This window comes from Mauremys mutica, chromosome 2 (assembly GCF_020497125.1).
Source record: "Mauremys mutica isolate MM-2020 ecotype Southern chromosome 2, ASM2049712v1, whole genome shotgun sequence".
In the NCBI taxonomy this organism is placed as follows: Eukaryota; Metazoa; Chordata; order Testudines; family Geoemydidae; genus Mauremys; species Mauremys mutica.
In genome coordinates this window covers 93,386,605-93,402,574 of record NC_059073.1, presented here as the reverse complement: position 1 = coordinate 93,402,574, position 15,970 = coordinate 93,386,605, and the positions used below count along the sequence as shown (strand labels likewise).

Below are 15,970 nucleotides of genomic sequence, written 5' to 3'. Positions count from 1 at the left end.
ATTTTTTTAAATTCTGACTCCCTGAAATCAACTTAATAAATATTGTAATCTTATCAGAAGTGATGGATGTTGGGACAAAATTAAATTTTGCTAGAGTATTTGTAAAGTTCTTTAAGTACTGAGTAGTACTTTGGCTCAAACAGCATTTTGGGACGGGGAAGGAAAGAAACAGAAGGTTCCTGAAACTTTTAGAGTTTGGGTTTTCTGTTGTTTTTTTTTCTTTTGGCCTTTCCTGGAGCTCTTCCAAGTACTTGAAATAAATCAGTTTTATGGAATGTAAGGCATATGAGTTAGTTTGTACATGTGCTTCCTTTTTACTATCTTTAATATTTTTATATTCAAATCATAGGATGGGTAAGCTTACACAAATTCTGCAGTGTTGTGCATGAATTTCATATAAATGTTGTGTGTGATCATTCTGGGACAAGTTGGTAAAGGATTCCTGAATACATTGCTAGTGACCTTTGGTTCTCAGTTCACTTGATGTCAATATAGCACTGACTCATGAAAACACTCTTCTTAAAAGGATACTTGTCATTTGTATTTAGATTTGCTGTTAAATGTCTGAAGTCAAATATCAATGTCAACATTTACTATACAAAAGAGTAGAATATGATTAAATTTTTATTTATTATGAATAAATTCTGCTCCTGGCACATAAGTACTATACATTTAGTACAGAATAACACTTCAAAGACCCTTAAGATTTTTGCTGTTATTGCTGTTCACAGTTGATGAAAACAGGACAGCCCTATTTTCAAATGACTTTCCATCCCCATTCTACCTCTTGTACAACTTTTCATAGAAGACAAGTTTTGTTTATTTAAACAAATCTAGTGATCTCTGTATTTAAACTTTTAGGCCAAAATTCTAAAATTGGATGCCTAAAATTAGCCTCCTATATAAAAGTGGCGTGATTTTCAGAGGTGCTGATCTCCCTCAGTTCCCACTGAAGTCAATGGAAGCTGAAGGAAACTCATCACCTCTGAGAATCAAACTACTTTTTTTCTCTCTATTTTTTGAAGAAAGGAGGATGGAGATTAAATATGGATATACAAGACTAATTTTAAAAATCCATATTTGAGAATTTTGATGTAGATTAGTGTGTGTATGACAGAATTTCTTTATTCATTGATCTCTTCCTCATCATCTTCAAATGTTTCCTCTCCATCATTTGCCGTAGCTTCTTGGTACTGCTGGTACTCTGAAACCAGGTCATTCATGTTGCTTTCTGCTTCTGTAAATTCCATCTCATCCATCCCTTCTCCTGTAAACCAATGGAGGAAAGCCTTTCTCCTGAACATGGCAGAGAACTGCTCAGAGATCCTTTTGAAGAGCTCTTGAATAGCTGTGCTGTTGCCAATGAAGGTGGAGGCCATCTTGAGGCCACGGGGTGGGATGTCACAAACTGCCACTTTGACATTATTTGGGATCCATTCCACAAAATAGCTGCTATTCTTGTTTTGGATGGCCAGCATCTGCTCATCAACCTCTTTCATGGACATGGGACCTCGGAATACTGTTGCCACTGTTAAATATCGTCCATGTCTTGGGTCACAGGCTGCCATCATGTTTTTGGCATCGAACATCTGTTGAGTGAGCTCTGGAACAGTGAGTGCTCGGTATTGCTGACTGCCTCGGGCTGTCAAAGGAGCAAACCCTGGCATGAAAAAGTGAAGGCGTGGGAATGGCACCATATTTACTGCCAGTTTTCGAAGGTCAGCATTTAGCTGGCCTGGAAAACGCAATGATGTAGTTACTCCACTCATTGTAGCGGACACCAAATGGTTTAAATCTCCATACGTCGGGGTGGTGAGCTTCAGGGTGCGGAAACAAATGTCATACAAAGCTTCATTATCAATGCAGTAGGTTTCATCTGTGTTTTCAACCAGCTGGTGGACTGAGAGTGTAGCATTATAAGGCTCCACCACTGTGTCAGAGACTTTTGGAGAGGGCATGACACTAAATGTATTCATTATCCTATCAGGATATTCCTCTCGGATTTTGCTGATGAGTAGCGTTCCCATGCCAGAACCTGTTCCTCCTCCAAGGGAATGAGTGAGCTGAAATCCTTGCAAGCAATCACAGTGTTCACATTCTTTTCTTACAACATCAAGCACTGAATCTACCAGCTCTGCTCCTTCTGTATAGTGTCCTTTGGCCCAGTTATTTCCTGCACCTGTTTGTCCTGAAATAATATAGGATAAAGGAAGAAAATATTACTGATAGGGTTTGACGGTTGGAGGCTTGATGATCTCAAATCACATACAATGAATTGTTCTAAATTTGTGAGCTAGTAAATCATACTCTCTGGTCTTCCTTACAAATATGTACAGAAGAATCAGTAGTGGCATTTTTTGACAATGAGCACACAAAAACGTATTGTTAATTATGTTAGCTGTGATTTCTGACAGACACTGAAGAGGAAATTAGGTTTTCCAAATATTATTCCAAATATTAACTGAACTTTATCTTTAGTTACTAAGTTTAGTTGAATTTACTTCCTGATTTTCTCTCAGCTTGGATAGTGAAAATTGGCTAGTCTGTTTCATGGTCATGTCTAATAATTTCAACTTTTTAGTTCCCATTGATTAACAATATTTGAATTGTAGACTCCGCAGAGGGAATGGTATTCTTTTAAATATAAATAAAAATAAAAAATAAAACCACTGAAAGATTTAAAAATAATAATGAATGCATTGCTTTATACTTCCCTAAATGCTTTAAAACCTAAATTCCTTTTAATGTCCTAATCTGTTGTGAATCTTGTCATTTTAATGTATATTTTGTGATCTTTAGCACAAAGGTGCCAGATTAAAAAACTCAGAAACCGAACCTCTCTATACATCCGCAGAAGAGTTGTAGCAATGGGCAGTTTTAGAGCAAGTTTCACATGTTGCTTTGCCCATTGTGCCTCATCCAGGCATCCCTGATGTGGATGGCCCAATTCTAGGCATAAGAGAGTGTGTTTCAGTTTCCATGCCCATTAATTTATTTTTCATGGCCTTGTGCTTGCGTCTTCTATCCGCACTGACTCCAGTGCAAAGTGAGTTCAAAACACAACTATCCTCATCTGGCAGTGGGGCCAGTGGGGATGGGGGAGTTGATCGACACCCCTCACTCATGACCTTTAAGTGTATGTGTGGCACCTTTTCACACAGGGCTGGAGACTGAGTCTACCCCACTCTCACCCAGCAACGATGGCTCCTGTCCTGCAGGGCTGAGCCTGGCTTCCCATTCCAGGCATTATGACATGGCACATGGGGTCGCAGGGTGCTGTGACCCCCATGTGCCATGTAGGGTTGACAATCCTCCAGGATTGTCCTGGAGTCTCCAGGAATTAAAAATTAATCTTTCATTAAAGATTGTTACGTGATGAAACCTCCAGGAATATGTCCAACCAAAATTGGTAACCCTAGTGCCATGTCACAATGCCACTCTCTCACATTTGGCTTGGCCGCTCCTCTGGAGGGGTAGCCCTGCCAAGCCTGAGTGATGCTGCAACCCATGCACCGTGTGGCAATGCCTGGAGTGGGCAGCCAGGTCCAGCCTCACAGGACAGGAGTGACTGCTGCTGGGTGAGCATGGGGCAGACTGATTCTCCAACCCCCACCCCTCCTCTGGGTCTCCCCTCTGCAGCACCACGCAGGGATTAGGGTTGCAGTGCCAGGGCAGGGGGTGCATTATGGGTGGTCAGTGCCAGCTCGGTGGGACAAAGAAGAGGAGTGTATTCATCAATACATTGCCTCCCTGCTTGCAAAACATGGCTCTACCGTCGTCTGGTAGTATTTTACACACAGGTTTCTCACTTTACACTGGTGTAAATGACTGTGCGAGATGCAGAATTAGGCCCTAGATTTTAAAATTGCAGCACTTCATAGAGAACTGGGGGTTTGAGCTTCACTTTGAAGAAACTCTCCTGTTTTGTTAAGCTATTTTAAGAAAATTTGAGTTGTTAAAATGTTTACTGTTGTCTTATGTTACTGGTAGCTTTTGTTTATATTCAGTGAATTTTGTCTCTGTATTTTGCCTTCTCCAAAACAGATCTAGAAATAAACTTGACTCCTTGCTTTAGAGGCTTTTAATACCCCTAATCCAGTTTATTCCATAAACACAAAGCTAGCATTTGTTCACATTTAAAAGCTCGCTTTTTATAAAGAATATGATGCATACGCCACCAAATCGTAGACACAAATCTTTTAAATTAAAGTATGTTAATGTTTCATGTGGTTGCTGGTTTCAAGCAGGGAATACAATTTCATTCAAGGATGAAGCTGACCTTCTGAAACTGGATTTTATGCCAAGATACAATGCTATAATTAACTTGATGTAACCACAACTATGCGTCTTTACTTAAGTAACTGGCCTGAATCATGATGTTGGTGTAAACAGGGGCCAAAGGTCTGATCTTGCAAGTTACTGAAAATGTCTAGCAGGTACTGAGTGCCCTCAACTTTCATTAATTTCAGTAGGAGCTGAGGACATTCAGCACCTCTCATTGTTGCTCAGCAACCTATAAGATTGGGCCTCCAACTTTTCCTCAGCTTATGTTTTCTCTCTCCATGCCACATTTTCCCCTCCCATTACAATATGGATGCTATGGGAGCGCCTTCCCTGTGTTGTTTCAGTGTTGTTCTACTAACCGGATAACAAAAGGTGCTAATAGAGGACCAGGTTTTTACGCTCCTCTTACTACTTTTATGAATAGTCCCATGAACTCAGTGGGACTACTTTTATGATTAAATGCTACTCAGCATGAGTAATAGTTGCAGAATCAGACCCAGCTTCCATCTTTCACAGCTCTGCCCCACTCCTTTCCACCATCTACCCACTGTCCATGACCAGTTTTAAGCCCCAGTCCATGCGCTGTGATGCGCTGCTGCAAAACCATCGGGTCAGCTAAACTGCTGGTTTGGGTATTGTTTAAATATCTTGTAACTTCACCATACCAATTTCAGTTTCCTTGTTCCATTATTGGTTAGCTAAGACATTGTTCTATACGTTGTTATAGCTTCCTCTCTCTTGAGAATGTGGGAAGTTCTGAATTTCCTGTCCAGCTGTGCAGACTGCAAAACAATATCATCCCAGCACTGAATAAGATAAAAATTGTCCTTGCTCTGCTTGAGCTAACCACCTCCTGTGTCTACTGCAGCCCATCAGGCAGCATCTAACAAACAGATACTACTGTGCTGTGTATCTTGTAGGATCCTAACAAAAGATTCTAAGTTTAGTATCTTTCTCTGAAAATTGTCCCGGTAGCAGAATGTGGCTCAGAGATGGGAATAGTGATAAAGCATGAACGGAAGCAAAAAAAATTGATGGGGAATGAAGCAGAAAAAGGCAAATTGCTCAGGAAAGGTAGGTGCATGTGATTTGTTCAGTACAAAGAAATTAAATAGCAAAGATTATACTTATTTTCCCTCCTTTTATGTAGATAGTTATGGGTATCTTTTGACCTTAGGAACACTTATTTTACCTCATTGAGTCAATAAATCTGTGACAATGCAGAGATATGATCTCATCCTGCTCACCAATAGGAGACTTTTTTTTAGCTTTGAGTTAAATAATGCAAACAAATGCATGATTTTTTCCATTTAATTTTGTAATTTTAATCTTGTAAACAAATCCAAGGCAATGAAAACTGGTCTCATAAAGGATGGATAGAGGGAACAAACATAACCTACTATAAAATAAACAGCTGACAGAAGGCTGTATATTTTTAACCTGCAATTGTCTGATGACAGTATTAAATCACAGATGGAAAAACAAAAAGGCTCAAGTTGTAAGAAAACATTACTTAATGTTTTACTTAAAATATTTATATTGGAGTTGACCAGCATACAAATTGCTCTCTCGTGATCGAATATTAAATCTGGGGACTTTAGAAGATGTTTTGCTGTATTTTGAACATTCTGAATGATCAGTTTCACATTTTCATTAGATTCAATAAATTGTTATAGCTTATGACACTATGATGCGAAAATTTGCAGTTTATTAGGCTCAAGTAGATGCCCATCAGTTTACTCATACAGACTGTGGTAAATTATACTTACCACCAAACACAATTGTGTTAGATCCTACTGATCAAACACAGAGTCTACTATTAACATTGTGGAACAATTCCCACTGTAAGACCCAGTTTTCAGTGGCTTATAACTTTGCCAAACTGTAACTGTTTGGGCTGAAATTTTCCATGCTGGCTTACTGCCCCAGGCTGAATTATTTTTGCAACATTTCAGCCAACATTGTACAGCCATTTCTGAGAATGAGGCTACGGGAAAATACATTATTTTGCCCATGTTAAAAAAAATTCTGGCAACCTTTTCTTTGAACATCTCTAGTGCTCCCGTGCTTTGACTGTGGGGTGGCCTTTGTCTCAGGATTTCACTTTTTGCTATCCTCATGAAACTCTGCCCACATTTGGTCAGGGTATAAGCCTTTGAAAAAAGTTAGTTTGCATATGCTCAGAGATTTATTTAATTTTTAGCAGTTAAAATCTCTGAAAATTCCATCCTCGCTGAACATGCTCAAGCTCCTAGTACTGACCATACTGTGCACGTGTCATCTCCAGAGAGCAAATGAGCATGGTCCAGCCCTGTGCTGTAATCCTCCCTGGAATGAGCATATTCCAGCCCTGTGCTGTAACTCCTCCAGGCACAGTGGGAGCAGGCATCAGAACTGATAGGGCACCTGTCTCTCCTGTGCACACGCAGGTACTTGTGCACTCTCACACCCCCACTGGCAGCTTGGAGGAGGACACTGATTCAAACACAAAGGGAACAAACACTGGACTGGGGAGAGGGAAAGGAATAGATTGGAACAAGGAGCCTGCTGAGACTGGGACTGCGGGGGGAGGGGGAGAGAGGGACTGACTGGGACCTGGGGGGAGTGGCTAAACTGGGATTGACACTGGTTGGGCAGGGAGGCTAGGACTAGTTTGAGAAGGAGACCAGGAGCTGGGGAAGAAGGTGAGGAGACTGGGAGACAGTGAGGGAAAATGGGGCGGGGAGGGCTGGGGGCTAGTTGGCTGGGGGATGATAACACTGAGATTAGATAAGGAACTGGGGGGAGGTCGGGTGACCGGGACTGTCTGGACAAGGAGACTGGGACTAAGAACCAGTGGGGGAGAGGAGAAAGAGCTACCAACAAGCTGGTGTGGGGGGCAGGGGACTGGGAATGGCTAGTCAAAGAGACTGAAGCAAGGAGAAGGAGAGAGATTTACTGGGGAGAAGAGGATTGAGAATGGATGAGGAACCTGGGAAGGGAAATTAGTCTTCTCATCCCAGTCCAATGCTATAACCAGCAAACTTGCTGCCTCATATGAACGAGGAATTATTTTCCTTGTGCTTATTCATATTTTAGGTCAATAAGCTTGTTAATGTAAACTTTTACTCCCACTGACTTCAGTGGAAATTTTGGGTGTGCAAGGGATGCAGGTTCAGGCCCGACATGCACAGAGAAATCTAAGGCATTTGATGCACTTTAACTGACCTACTCTTGCATTCTGATGTGCTACAGCTATAAGTTCTGATTAAAAAAAAAAAGCAAAAAGCTGTGTTTAGGAACAAACCCCTCTCTATAACCATGGGTCTGAGATACGGCAAATACAGAATCACCAGTCTCTGCCACAGAAACCTTTGTGAGATATAAAATAATAAATAAAGAGATGGGGGGGGGACTTTGTTGGCTTTTGACACGGTAGATTTCCATTTCCATTTCCGTTCTAAGGCACCCATTCACCAGATTTGTAGGACAGTGCTTGATGCTGGCATTAGGCCCAGCATGGGACACCAACTGATCACATGCTCTTAGCTCATTGTTAGTTTAGCAGGAAGAGAGTATAATGTGGTAGAGGGCTGTTCAAGAAGTTTTTAATTTATTTTGCTGTGTTTTGAGATGGTTCCAAGCTGCAAAGTTCTGATTCAGACTTTTCAGAAGTGTAGATCAGTTCATTTTCATGGGTTTGGTTTGGCCCACTATTGAAAAACGGAGCAGTTGTGAAGTTTGGGTTCAGAAACAAAGTTCTCCAAAGTTTCAGGTTGTTTGGATCTGTGGTTTTGGTTCAGACCCACCTCTGCTTACTATAATTTAAAAGCATTTTAGAGGAACACACACCCCCTTTACCATAATTGCCGGGAAGTTTAATGTCTGGAAAGGGAATGGGGATACTGTTACAAAAGCAGGTAAACATTTTAAGGTCTTTGAAAGTGTATAGCTTCTTATTCCCCTGCTCGGGTGCAAAGTCTTGGGGTTTGTTTCCTTTTCTGCTACCAGCCTAATATTTACATTTCCCATGCTTATGTTTGACACCTTCCGTATGTTGACATAGCACACCAATTTGTATGTTGCAGCCTAACAATAATTTGGGGAATGGTTTTGTGGTTAAGGCATAGAACTGAGAACCAGGAGATAGTGGTTCTAGTGATAGTTCTGCCTGGACACTTAACCTACAGATGCTTGAGTTTCCTCATCTGTAAAATGGGTGTGATAATACTCTCTAACTTGAAAGGGGGTATTGTGAGGTTTAATTCACTAGTGTTTCAAAGTGCTTGGTGAATCTCAGATTGAAGGTGCTACAGAAATATAAAGTTGAAAACATTCTCACTCGATGGAATCTCCCTGTTTGCTTTCAGAGTGACAGTTCTGTTTGGTTTTGAGCTGGTTTCTTATTTTACTAGAATAAAAACAACTACACCAGCATGCGGTTGCACCTAATCTGCTTTGCACACAGTTTTTCTTCCATTTCTGACTATACTGCTCACTGACCTACTGAAAAAGTAAGAAATTCCATGGTCAGTGAAGAATTTAATGCCCATGGAATTTATATAAAACTATGGCTCCAACTAATAGTGGAATTTGTGAGAGAGAGCAGTTCCCTTTTTCCCCCTGCAGAATTTCCCTTTTAATAGAAGTACAGGAACCCTGTAAGTTCAATTAATATAGCACAATTTAGAGTATCAGAAAGTCATGGGAAACATTTAGTATGTTTGTGTAATTCAGAAAATTGTCAATGTAATTAATAGAGCAATGTTTGACCCTCTTTTGGATTTTTGTTTTGTTTTGGTTTTTTTGGACGGCTGATATTTGGATAATTGAACTGTACTGTTCAACTACCAAACTTATTTTTACTAACGGCTGCTTACAGCTGTTTAAATAAAAAAATGTAAGTTCTTCTGTCCCCTCTATCCCAAAGTACATTTTGACAGTTAATTTCTTGGTAATTGAGCACATGTTTTAAAAGGAAAACATGATATCCACATACCAAAGATGAAATTATCAGGTCGAAACAGTTGACCAAACGGACCAGATCTCACACTGTCCATGGTTCCTGGCTCCAAGTCCACTAAGACTGCTCTGGGTACATATTTCTGTGCTACAATAAAAATTAAAGACATCCTTAGTATACTGAAATAGGCTAAGTTCCTTCTATTATATTTCTTAATATATAAACAAATTATATGTCATAGTATGTAACATTCTTAGCTTGCTCATGTATCGTGATACAACTTGTATTCCTATATAGGTGTCTTTCCTCTCAAACATTATAGGAAAAAATCACTTCTGGTTTAGCAGCTGACTTAAAATTCGTTGTTTTTTTGTCATTCATCCATCTAAATTACATTTTAAAAACTGTTCTTCTACCAGTTGATATCCATATTTGCAATTATCTGGGAAAATATAGGTTACATGTTCTTGGTAAACAGTTTATCATATATTACATGAGTAGAGGGTGTTTTATTCAAATAATCCCCAGATATTTTATAAATGTAAAGAACCACTTGCATCCACCACTGAAATGGAGCCACTTCTGGGAGGTGGAAAACAGCAGCTGTTTAACAGCACACACCACCACTATACAGTACAACAGTTAATAACAGGAAGTGAAAAATGTTTTACCCAATTGTAACTGTAGGGGGAATTTAGGTAGAAAGAATTACCCGATCTGAAATTTGTCCAGAACAACACGCTCCCACAATTTGCAAAAAGTGCCAGGGATCTTGAATGTGCACAAGTGATCCGGATATCAGTTTTACAACCCATAGGGACGAAACCTCTTCAGCAGCACAGTACCCACTAACACCATACTGGGGTATTGATTCCCAGCATTCAGGGAACACTGCCATCTTAGTGAGTCACCACCACTTCCCATACCTCCTGAGGCCTAACCTTTCTTAGCTTTCGAACTCATAGTCAGTGTACTCTGGGGACAAGCTCACATTATAAACTGCTTAGTGGTGTCAGATGATCAATAGACACGTTTACGTGACTTAATCATATATTCACAAGCAAAAACTCCTAGCAAACAAAAATAAATTCAGAGCTGTGTGCACCATTTCCTTCCTGCTGCCTAGAGAGAGGGAGTCACAGCAGATGTTGGGATGGGTGGTTGATTGGAAGACAATGCATACATGTCTAATCAAGTTTTGTAGCTGAAGCTATGAGTAAACCTTTGCTTTCTTCACCATTTTAACATCACTCTCCTCGCCCCTCCTCCGGCGGCGGCGGCAGCACACTTACAGGATGATTCATTATAGTAGACATTGATTCTCTCCAGCTGCAGTGCTGAGTCACCAGCGTAGCCTCCTGTTGGGTCGATGCCATGTTCATCACTGATCACTTCCCAAAACTTAGGGAGGAACAGAAAAAGGGAGAGAAACTTGGTTAAAGGAAGACGTGAGCAGATCTGTTCTCACCAAAAAAACCCCAACCCTGTGTTCCTTCTTTTACCAATGTCAAAATAATCCAAACCCACCCACATTGGGCAGGGACTGGGAAGCCCTTGGAGGCATGCCTTGCCCTAACAGCTGCCGGATTCTTGGCATGTCTGAGAGCTGCTTCCCTGAGCCCCGCCCTGCCCCTGGCCTGACCAGCAGAGAGGAGATGGGGTGGGGTTGGAGAGAGAGACAAAAGCCTGGCAGCAGATCTACCCCAGGATTTAAAACCAACACAAGCAACGGTTAACATCACAAACTGTTTGCAGGGCTATTTTACTGGTGGTTGCTTTTATTTTTGCTGCTTTTTTTTCTTTGACCCACTACTCTATTTTTTTAAAAAAAATTTTTGGGGGGGGCTATTACTTGTAGTTTTTCAAAAGCCTTTTATGGTCACATGAAGGAGGCAACTTTTGCTAGTTTTCCAGCTCTCTGGTCTGTATGCACTGACCCCAAGAGACGTCAGAGTCCAAACTTTTTGTTGTGAGAAAAACACTCCCTCTAAAGGGCCATAGATATCAGAGGAAAATCTACTCATCATCCCAGAATTTCTCAAGATAAAAACATCCTAAGGCAATGACACGCCTTGCTGCTTTGCAGAACTTTTCGTTGTGCTGCTGAAAGACTTAAAAAGCAGCTGTGGTACCATTGTACAACAAAACATGTCATCTTCAAAAACAACTACATTTCCCTACATGCCGTTCTTAGGAAATAATGAGGATACTATTTAGAGGAGGAAAAGATCTCTTACCTTAGTTCCAATTTGATTTCCACACTGGCCAGCCTGGATGTGGACAATTTCCCTCATTGTGATACTTATAAGTCTCTCTCTCACTCTCACTCACAGACTCTTTGCAGAGTTCAGCTATGTGCAGTGCGTCTCTGGCTCAAGAAGTGTTTTATTGGCTCTTGGACTGTGCTCTTCCCTCCCAGCTCAGCTCACTGTGCAACTTCACTGCAAAAATAGCCAGCTCAGGCTGAGCAACTGGCTTTGGCCAGCCTCCACTGGGGCTGGAGCTCTGTGTGAATGGCATTTCATCTCATCTTTCATTTCTGGTCCAGAATGATGTCAAGAGGCCAAGAGTGGAACAGGCTAACACATTAACCATTTGGGAGCTTGCATTTTCCTTACTCAAAAGTGTCTATTTATAATAGACAAGATAAATAAAATAATACCAAAGTAACAATAATTTATGGACATAATCATCACATCAAAATTGAACACAAGTGACTGTACTTTACCGAGAGCAGGTTAAATAGCTTTTTCCCCCCAAGTTTGGTGGCTACATTTTCATAATACTTTTTTTAAATTTTAGCATTAGATAAGTAGGGAAATAATTAATTGCTCTCACGTTGTGTGATTAGTATCTTAGCACATACCTGCATGTTTGACATTTACAATAAAAGTCCCAAATATTTCTCACATGGAGTCAGTTCACTCCTACACAAACCCACATTTTGCTTTTAATCTTGACAATAGTTTGCAGCTATCAGGTTAGTTAGCATCACAATACCCCTGTGAAAGAAGTGCTATCCAGTTTTACATGGAAGGAAACCATTGTCTTCACGGGGATATTTGCATGAGGATGGGTTTGCAACATCAGGCCTTAAGTGTCAGGGCTAGGATTGGTACCGCATCCTGTGCTCAGACCGCTCAATCATACACCACTTATAACAATCATAATCTTGCAAATCTATAGTTATTTTTATATCACTGTTGTGGTTAGAAGCCCTAGTCATGGACCAAGACCCTATTGTGCTAGGCACTGTACAAAGAGAACAAAAAGGGCTAACAATCTAAGACAAAAGACAACAGATAGATGAGTGAGTACAAGGCAACTTTGAGGCAATATTGGCCAGCATGATGGCCACCTTTAATCCAAATAATGTAGGAGCAGGATTTTATAATGTCTCATAAGAATTAATGTATAATTTAATTTCATCCTGTCAGCCACCCTTTTTGAATAGCAGAAAGGAATGACAGACCAAAACAATCCTTATAACTAATTATGGTCACCTTTTTGTTTTAGGATAAGTTATAATGTCTACTGTGGTTTCCTATATGTATTACAAATTAGGCACTCTAGTTAAATATACATTTCTTTGTTTTAAGGTTTTAGTAAGTAAAAGACAGGATCTTGTATTGTATCTATATTAAGGAAATTTAAAAAATGTTAAGGGCCTGAAGCCCCAATGTAAATTGTTTTAATTATAAGAGTTAGCAGGGCTTAATTTACAATGTATTCTGCTAAATATACAATACTGCAGTCTGTATACCTTTAAAGGTTTCTGTAAAAAGTTGTTTGTGTAAATAAGGAATGCATGCATCAGAAAAAGATAAGGTGTAAAAGCCATCACAAATGTCCAGATGATAAAAAAAAAGTAAAAAAAATTAAAAGACCAGGAAACAATCAGAAAACATCCATTGTATCCGATGCTAAACATGTTAGCAGCATTGACAACCTCAGAGGTAAAGCAGGCACCCCCAAAGGCAAGACAACAAATAGGAAATAACAATGGAAAGCCCGACAATAACCATCAAATAATACCACCACTTAAGGACTAATAATTACAGGATAACATTGCAAAATGCATTAACTCAAATAAAAAATTACAACTATAAAGCTGGGGTGTTTTGCTATGAAACTCTGGGTTCAGTCCTGCAAAGCCTCGGCGCATCGGATCACGACCAACAAGAGCTCAGCTCCACACTCATGCTCGATCTAATTGACCATTAAATTGACTCGAGCTACAACAACCTAGTAACTATAAACATCACTGCAGGACTATATATATATATGTGTGTGTATGTGTATGTGCGTGTGAAACTAAAAAGCATATGCTAACTGTTGTATTTTCAATAAATGCTGTGTATTTGCCTTCCTCTATAAAGATCCCGTGTGCTTTGCATGAGCACAACAATAGCTTCCAAAAGACTTTATTAATTGCACAAACAAATCATTGTATATATCCACTAAATGTACATGTGCTGGCTATAAGTAGCAGCTGATCAAACAAACAATGTTTAGGTGCCAAACCTTCTTGCCTTATTCCCACAAATAGTCCCATTGTAGCCATAAGAACTATTGGTGTGAGCAAGGAGAGCAGAAATTGGCCCATTTGCACGCATTTTCCAAAAGGTGAAATATGCATTAGTGATCAGCCTGGCTTGAATCAGCCTGGAATCTCACTCCTTTTTCCTGGTATCAGTCTGCTAGGCCCAGGGGAAAACATTCCAGCAACAACCTGATAGTCATTGAATGTAAACATCCTCACTGCTCCTCTGTCATCCATGTTAATGCTTACTCAGCCTGTAGTCTGGTTAAAGGCAAGTTATGAGATTCAACCTCCTTTATACCCTGTATATATCTGAGGTAAATGCACTCCTCCTAAGTTGTTCATAGCTTTGATCCTGGAAGGGGCTGACCACTCCATCCAGCAGAGACCTAAGAAATGTGTTTAAGTACTTGAGTATAGTCTTAATTACTGTAAATTATGCAGGAGCCTAAGGGCCATGTTTTAAGGTGTTTATGTGCCGTGGTGAGCTGGAGCCGGTTCGCGCAAATCGGTTGTTAAATTTTGAAGCAGTTTTAGAACCGGTTGTTAACCCGCTTCCCTGCGAGCGGGCACTGTGGCTTTGACGGCCTCGGGCTGGGAAGTGATGTAATTCCTCCTCTGGCAGCCGGGGGCACTGTGCTGCGGGAGATATGTGTGCCACTGCCTGGCCCTGGGCATGGACCCTGTTGCTGCTGCTGCTGCTCCCCTGGCCCTGGGGCTCCCGCTGCTGCATGGTGGGTCCCCGGCTGCTCTGCTGGGCCTGGGCTGCGTCCTGCTGCTCAGGCTGCTCTGAGCCGCTCTCCCTATGAGTACTCGCCACCCTGTCTCCAGCCAGCCCCTGCCTGCAGCCAGCCCTTGCCGCACTCCCCTGCCCTGCCTCCAGCCAGCCCCACACCCCCTGCCCTGCCCACACCAGCCCCTGCCACACCCCCTGCCCTGCTTGCAGCCAGCCCCACATCCCCTGCCCTGCCAACACCGGCCCCTGCCGCACCCCCTGCCCTGCTTGCAGCCAGCCCTTGCCACACCCCCTGCCCTGCCAACACCGGCCCCTGCCGCACCCCCTGCCCTGCCCACACCAGCCCCTGCCGCACCCCCTGCCCTGCTTGCAGCCAGCCCCACACCCCCTGCCCTGCCAACACCGGCCCCTGCCGCACCCCCTGCCCTGCCCACACCAGCCCCTGCCGCACCTCCTGCCCTGCTTGCAGCCAGCCCCACACCCCCTGCCCTGCCTACACCGGCCCCTGCCGCACCCCCTGCCCTGCCAACACTGGCCCCTGCCGCACCCTCTGCCCTGCTTGCAGCCAGCCCCACACCCCCTGCCCTGCCAACACCGGCCCCTGCCGCAACCCATTGCCCGAAGCCAGCCAGCCCCGCACACCCCGTCTCCAGCCAGCCCCTACCTCCAATCAGCCCCTGCCCTGCCTCCAGCCAGACCTACACCCCCGTCTCCAGACAGTCCCTCACCCTCTGCCCTGCCTGCAGCCAGGCCCTGCCCTGCCTCCAGCCAGCCCTGCACCTCCTTGCCTCCAGCCAACCCCGCACCCTCCTGTCTCCAGCCTGCTCTGCACCCCCTGCCCTGCCTGCAGCCAGCCCCACACCCTCTGCCTCCAGCTAGTCCTGCCCCACGCCCCTGTCTGCAGCCGGCCCCACATTCACTGGTCCCAGTTCCCAGGGCAGTAACCCTGCACACCTACTTCAATGAGGGGGGCAGGGAGCAGCTAGGACCCACACATGTGCACACCCTAGGGTGACCAGACAGCAAGTGTGAAAAATCGGGAAAGGGGGTGGAGGGTAATAGGAGCATATAAGAAAAAGACCCAAAAATCAGGACTGTCTCTATAAAATCGGGACATCTGGGAGTGGTGGGGACCCACACGTGAAATGGAGCTCACTTCTAGTTCAGGCCCATCTTTTTAAAAGAAGAACTTTAGGTAGAGTTAACATACATCCGTATTTTCCCGGACATGTCAGGCTTTTTGGTTCTTAAATTGCCGTCCGGTGAAAATACGGACATATGGTAACCATATTGGTACAAAATATACATAACTGTGGCACATTCCTTAAATCAGAACTTTATATAGGGAACCATTTGTTAAGATTTTGGCAGCTCATCACTGTTTATGTGCCTAAAGATGCACATAGGTACTTTTGAAAATCTCACTAGCCAACTAATTGACTGTGCTTAGGCATTTTTGAAAGTC

General features: G+C 42.5%; 1 protein-coding gene across 1 annotated transcript; it reads right to left on the bottom strand.

Moving 5' to 3' along the window:
• Positions 1 to 611: 611 nt before the first annotated feature.
• TUBB6 (tubulin beta 6 class V) lies at positions 612 to 11,662 on the bottom strand. The gene is made up of 4 exons (XM_045008045.1): positions 11,464 to 11,662; positions 10,519 to 10,627; positions 9,263 to 9,373; positions 612 to 2,188 (listed from the first exon to the last, which is right to left on the bottom strand). Exons 1-4 carry the CDS (start codon positions 11,518 to 11,520, stop codon positions 1,125 to 1,127), a joined length of 1,341 nt encoding a protein of 446 aa, XP_044863980.1. The 5' UTR covers positions 11,521 to 11,662; the 3' UTR covers positions 612 to 1,124.
• Positions 11,663 to 15,970: the final 4,308 nt, after the last annotated feature.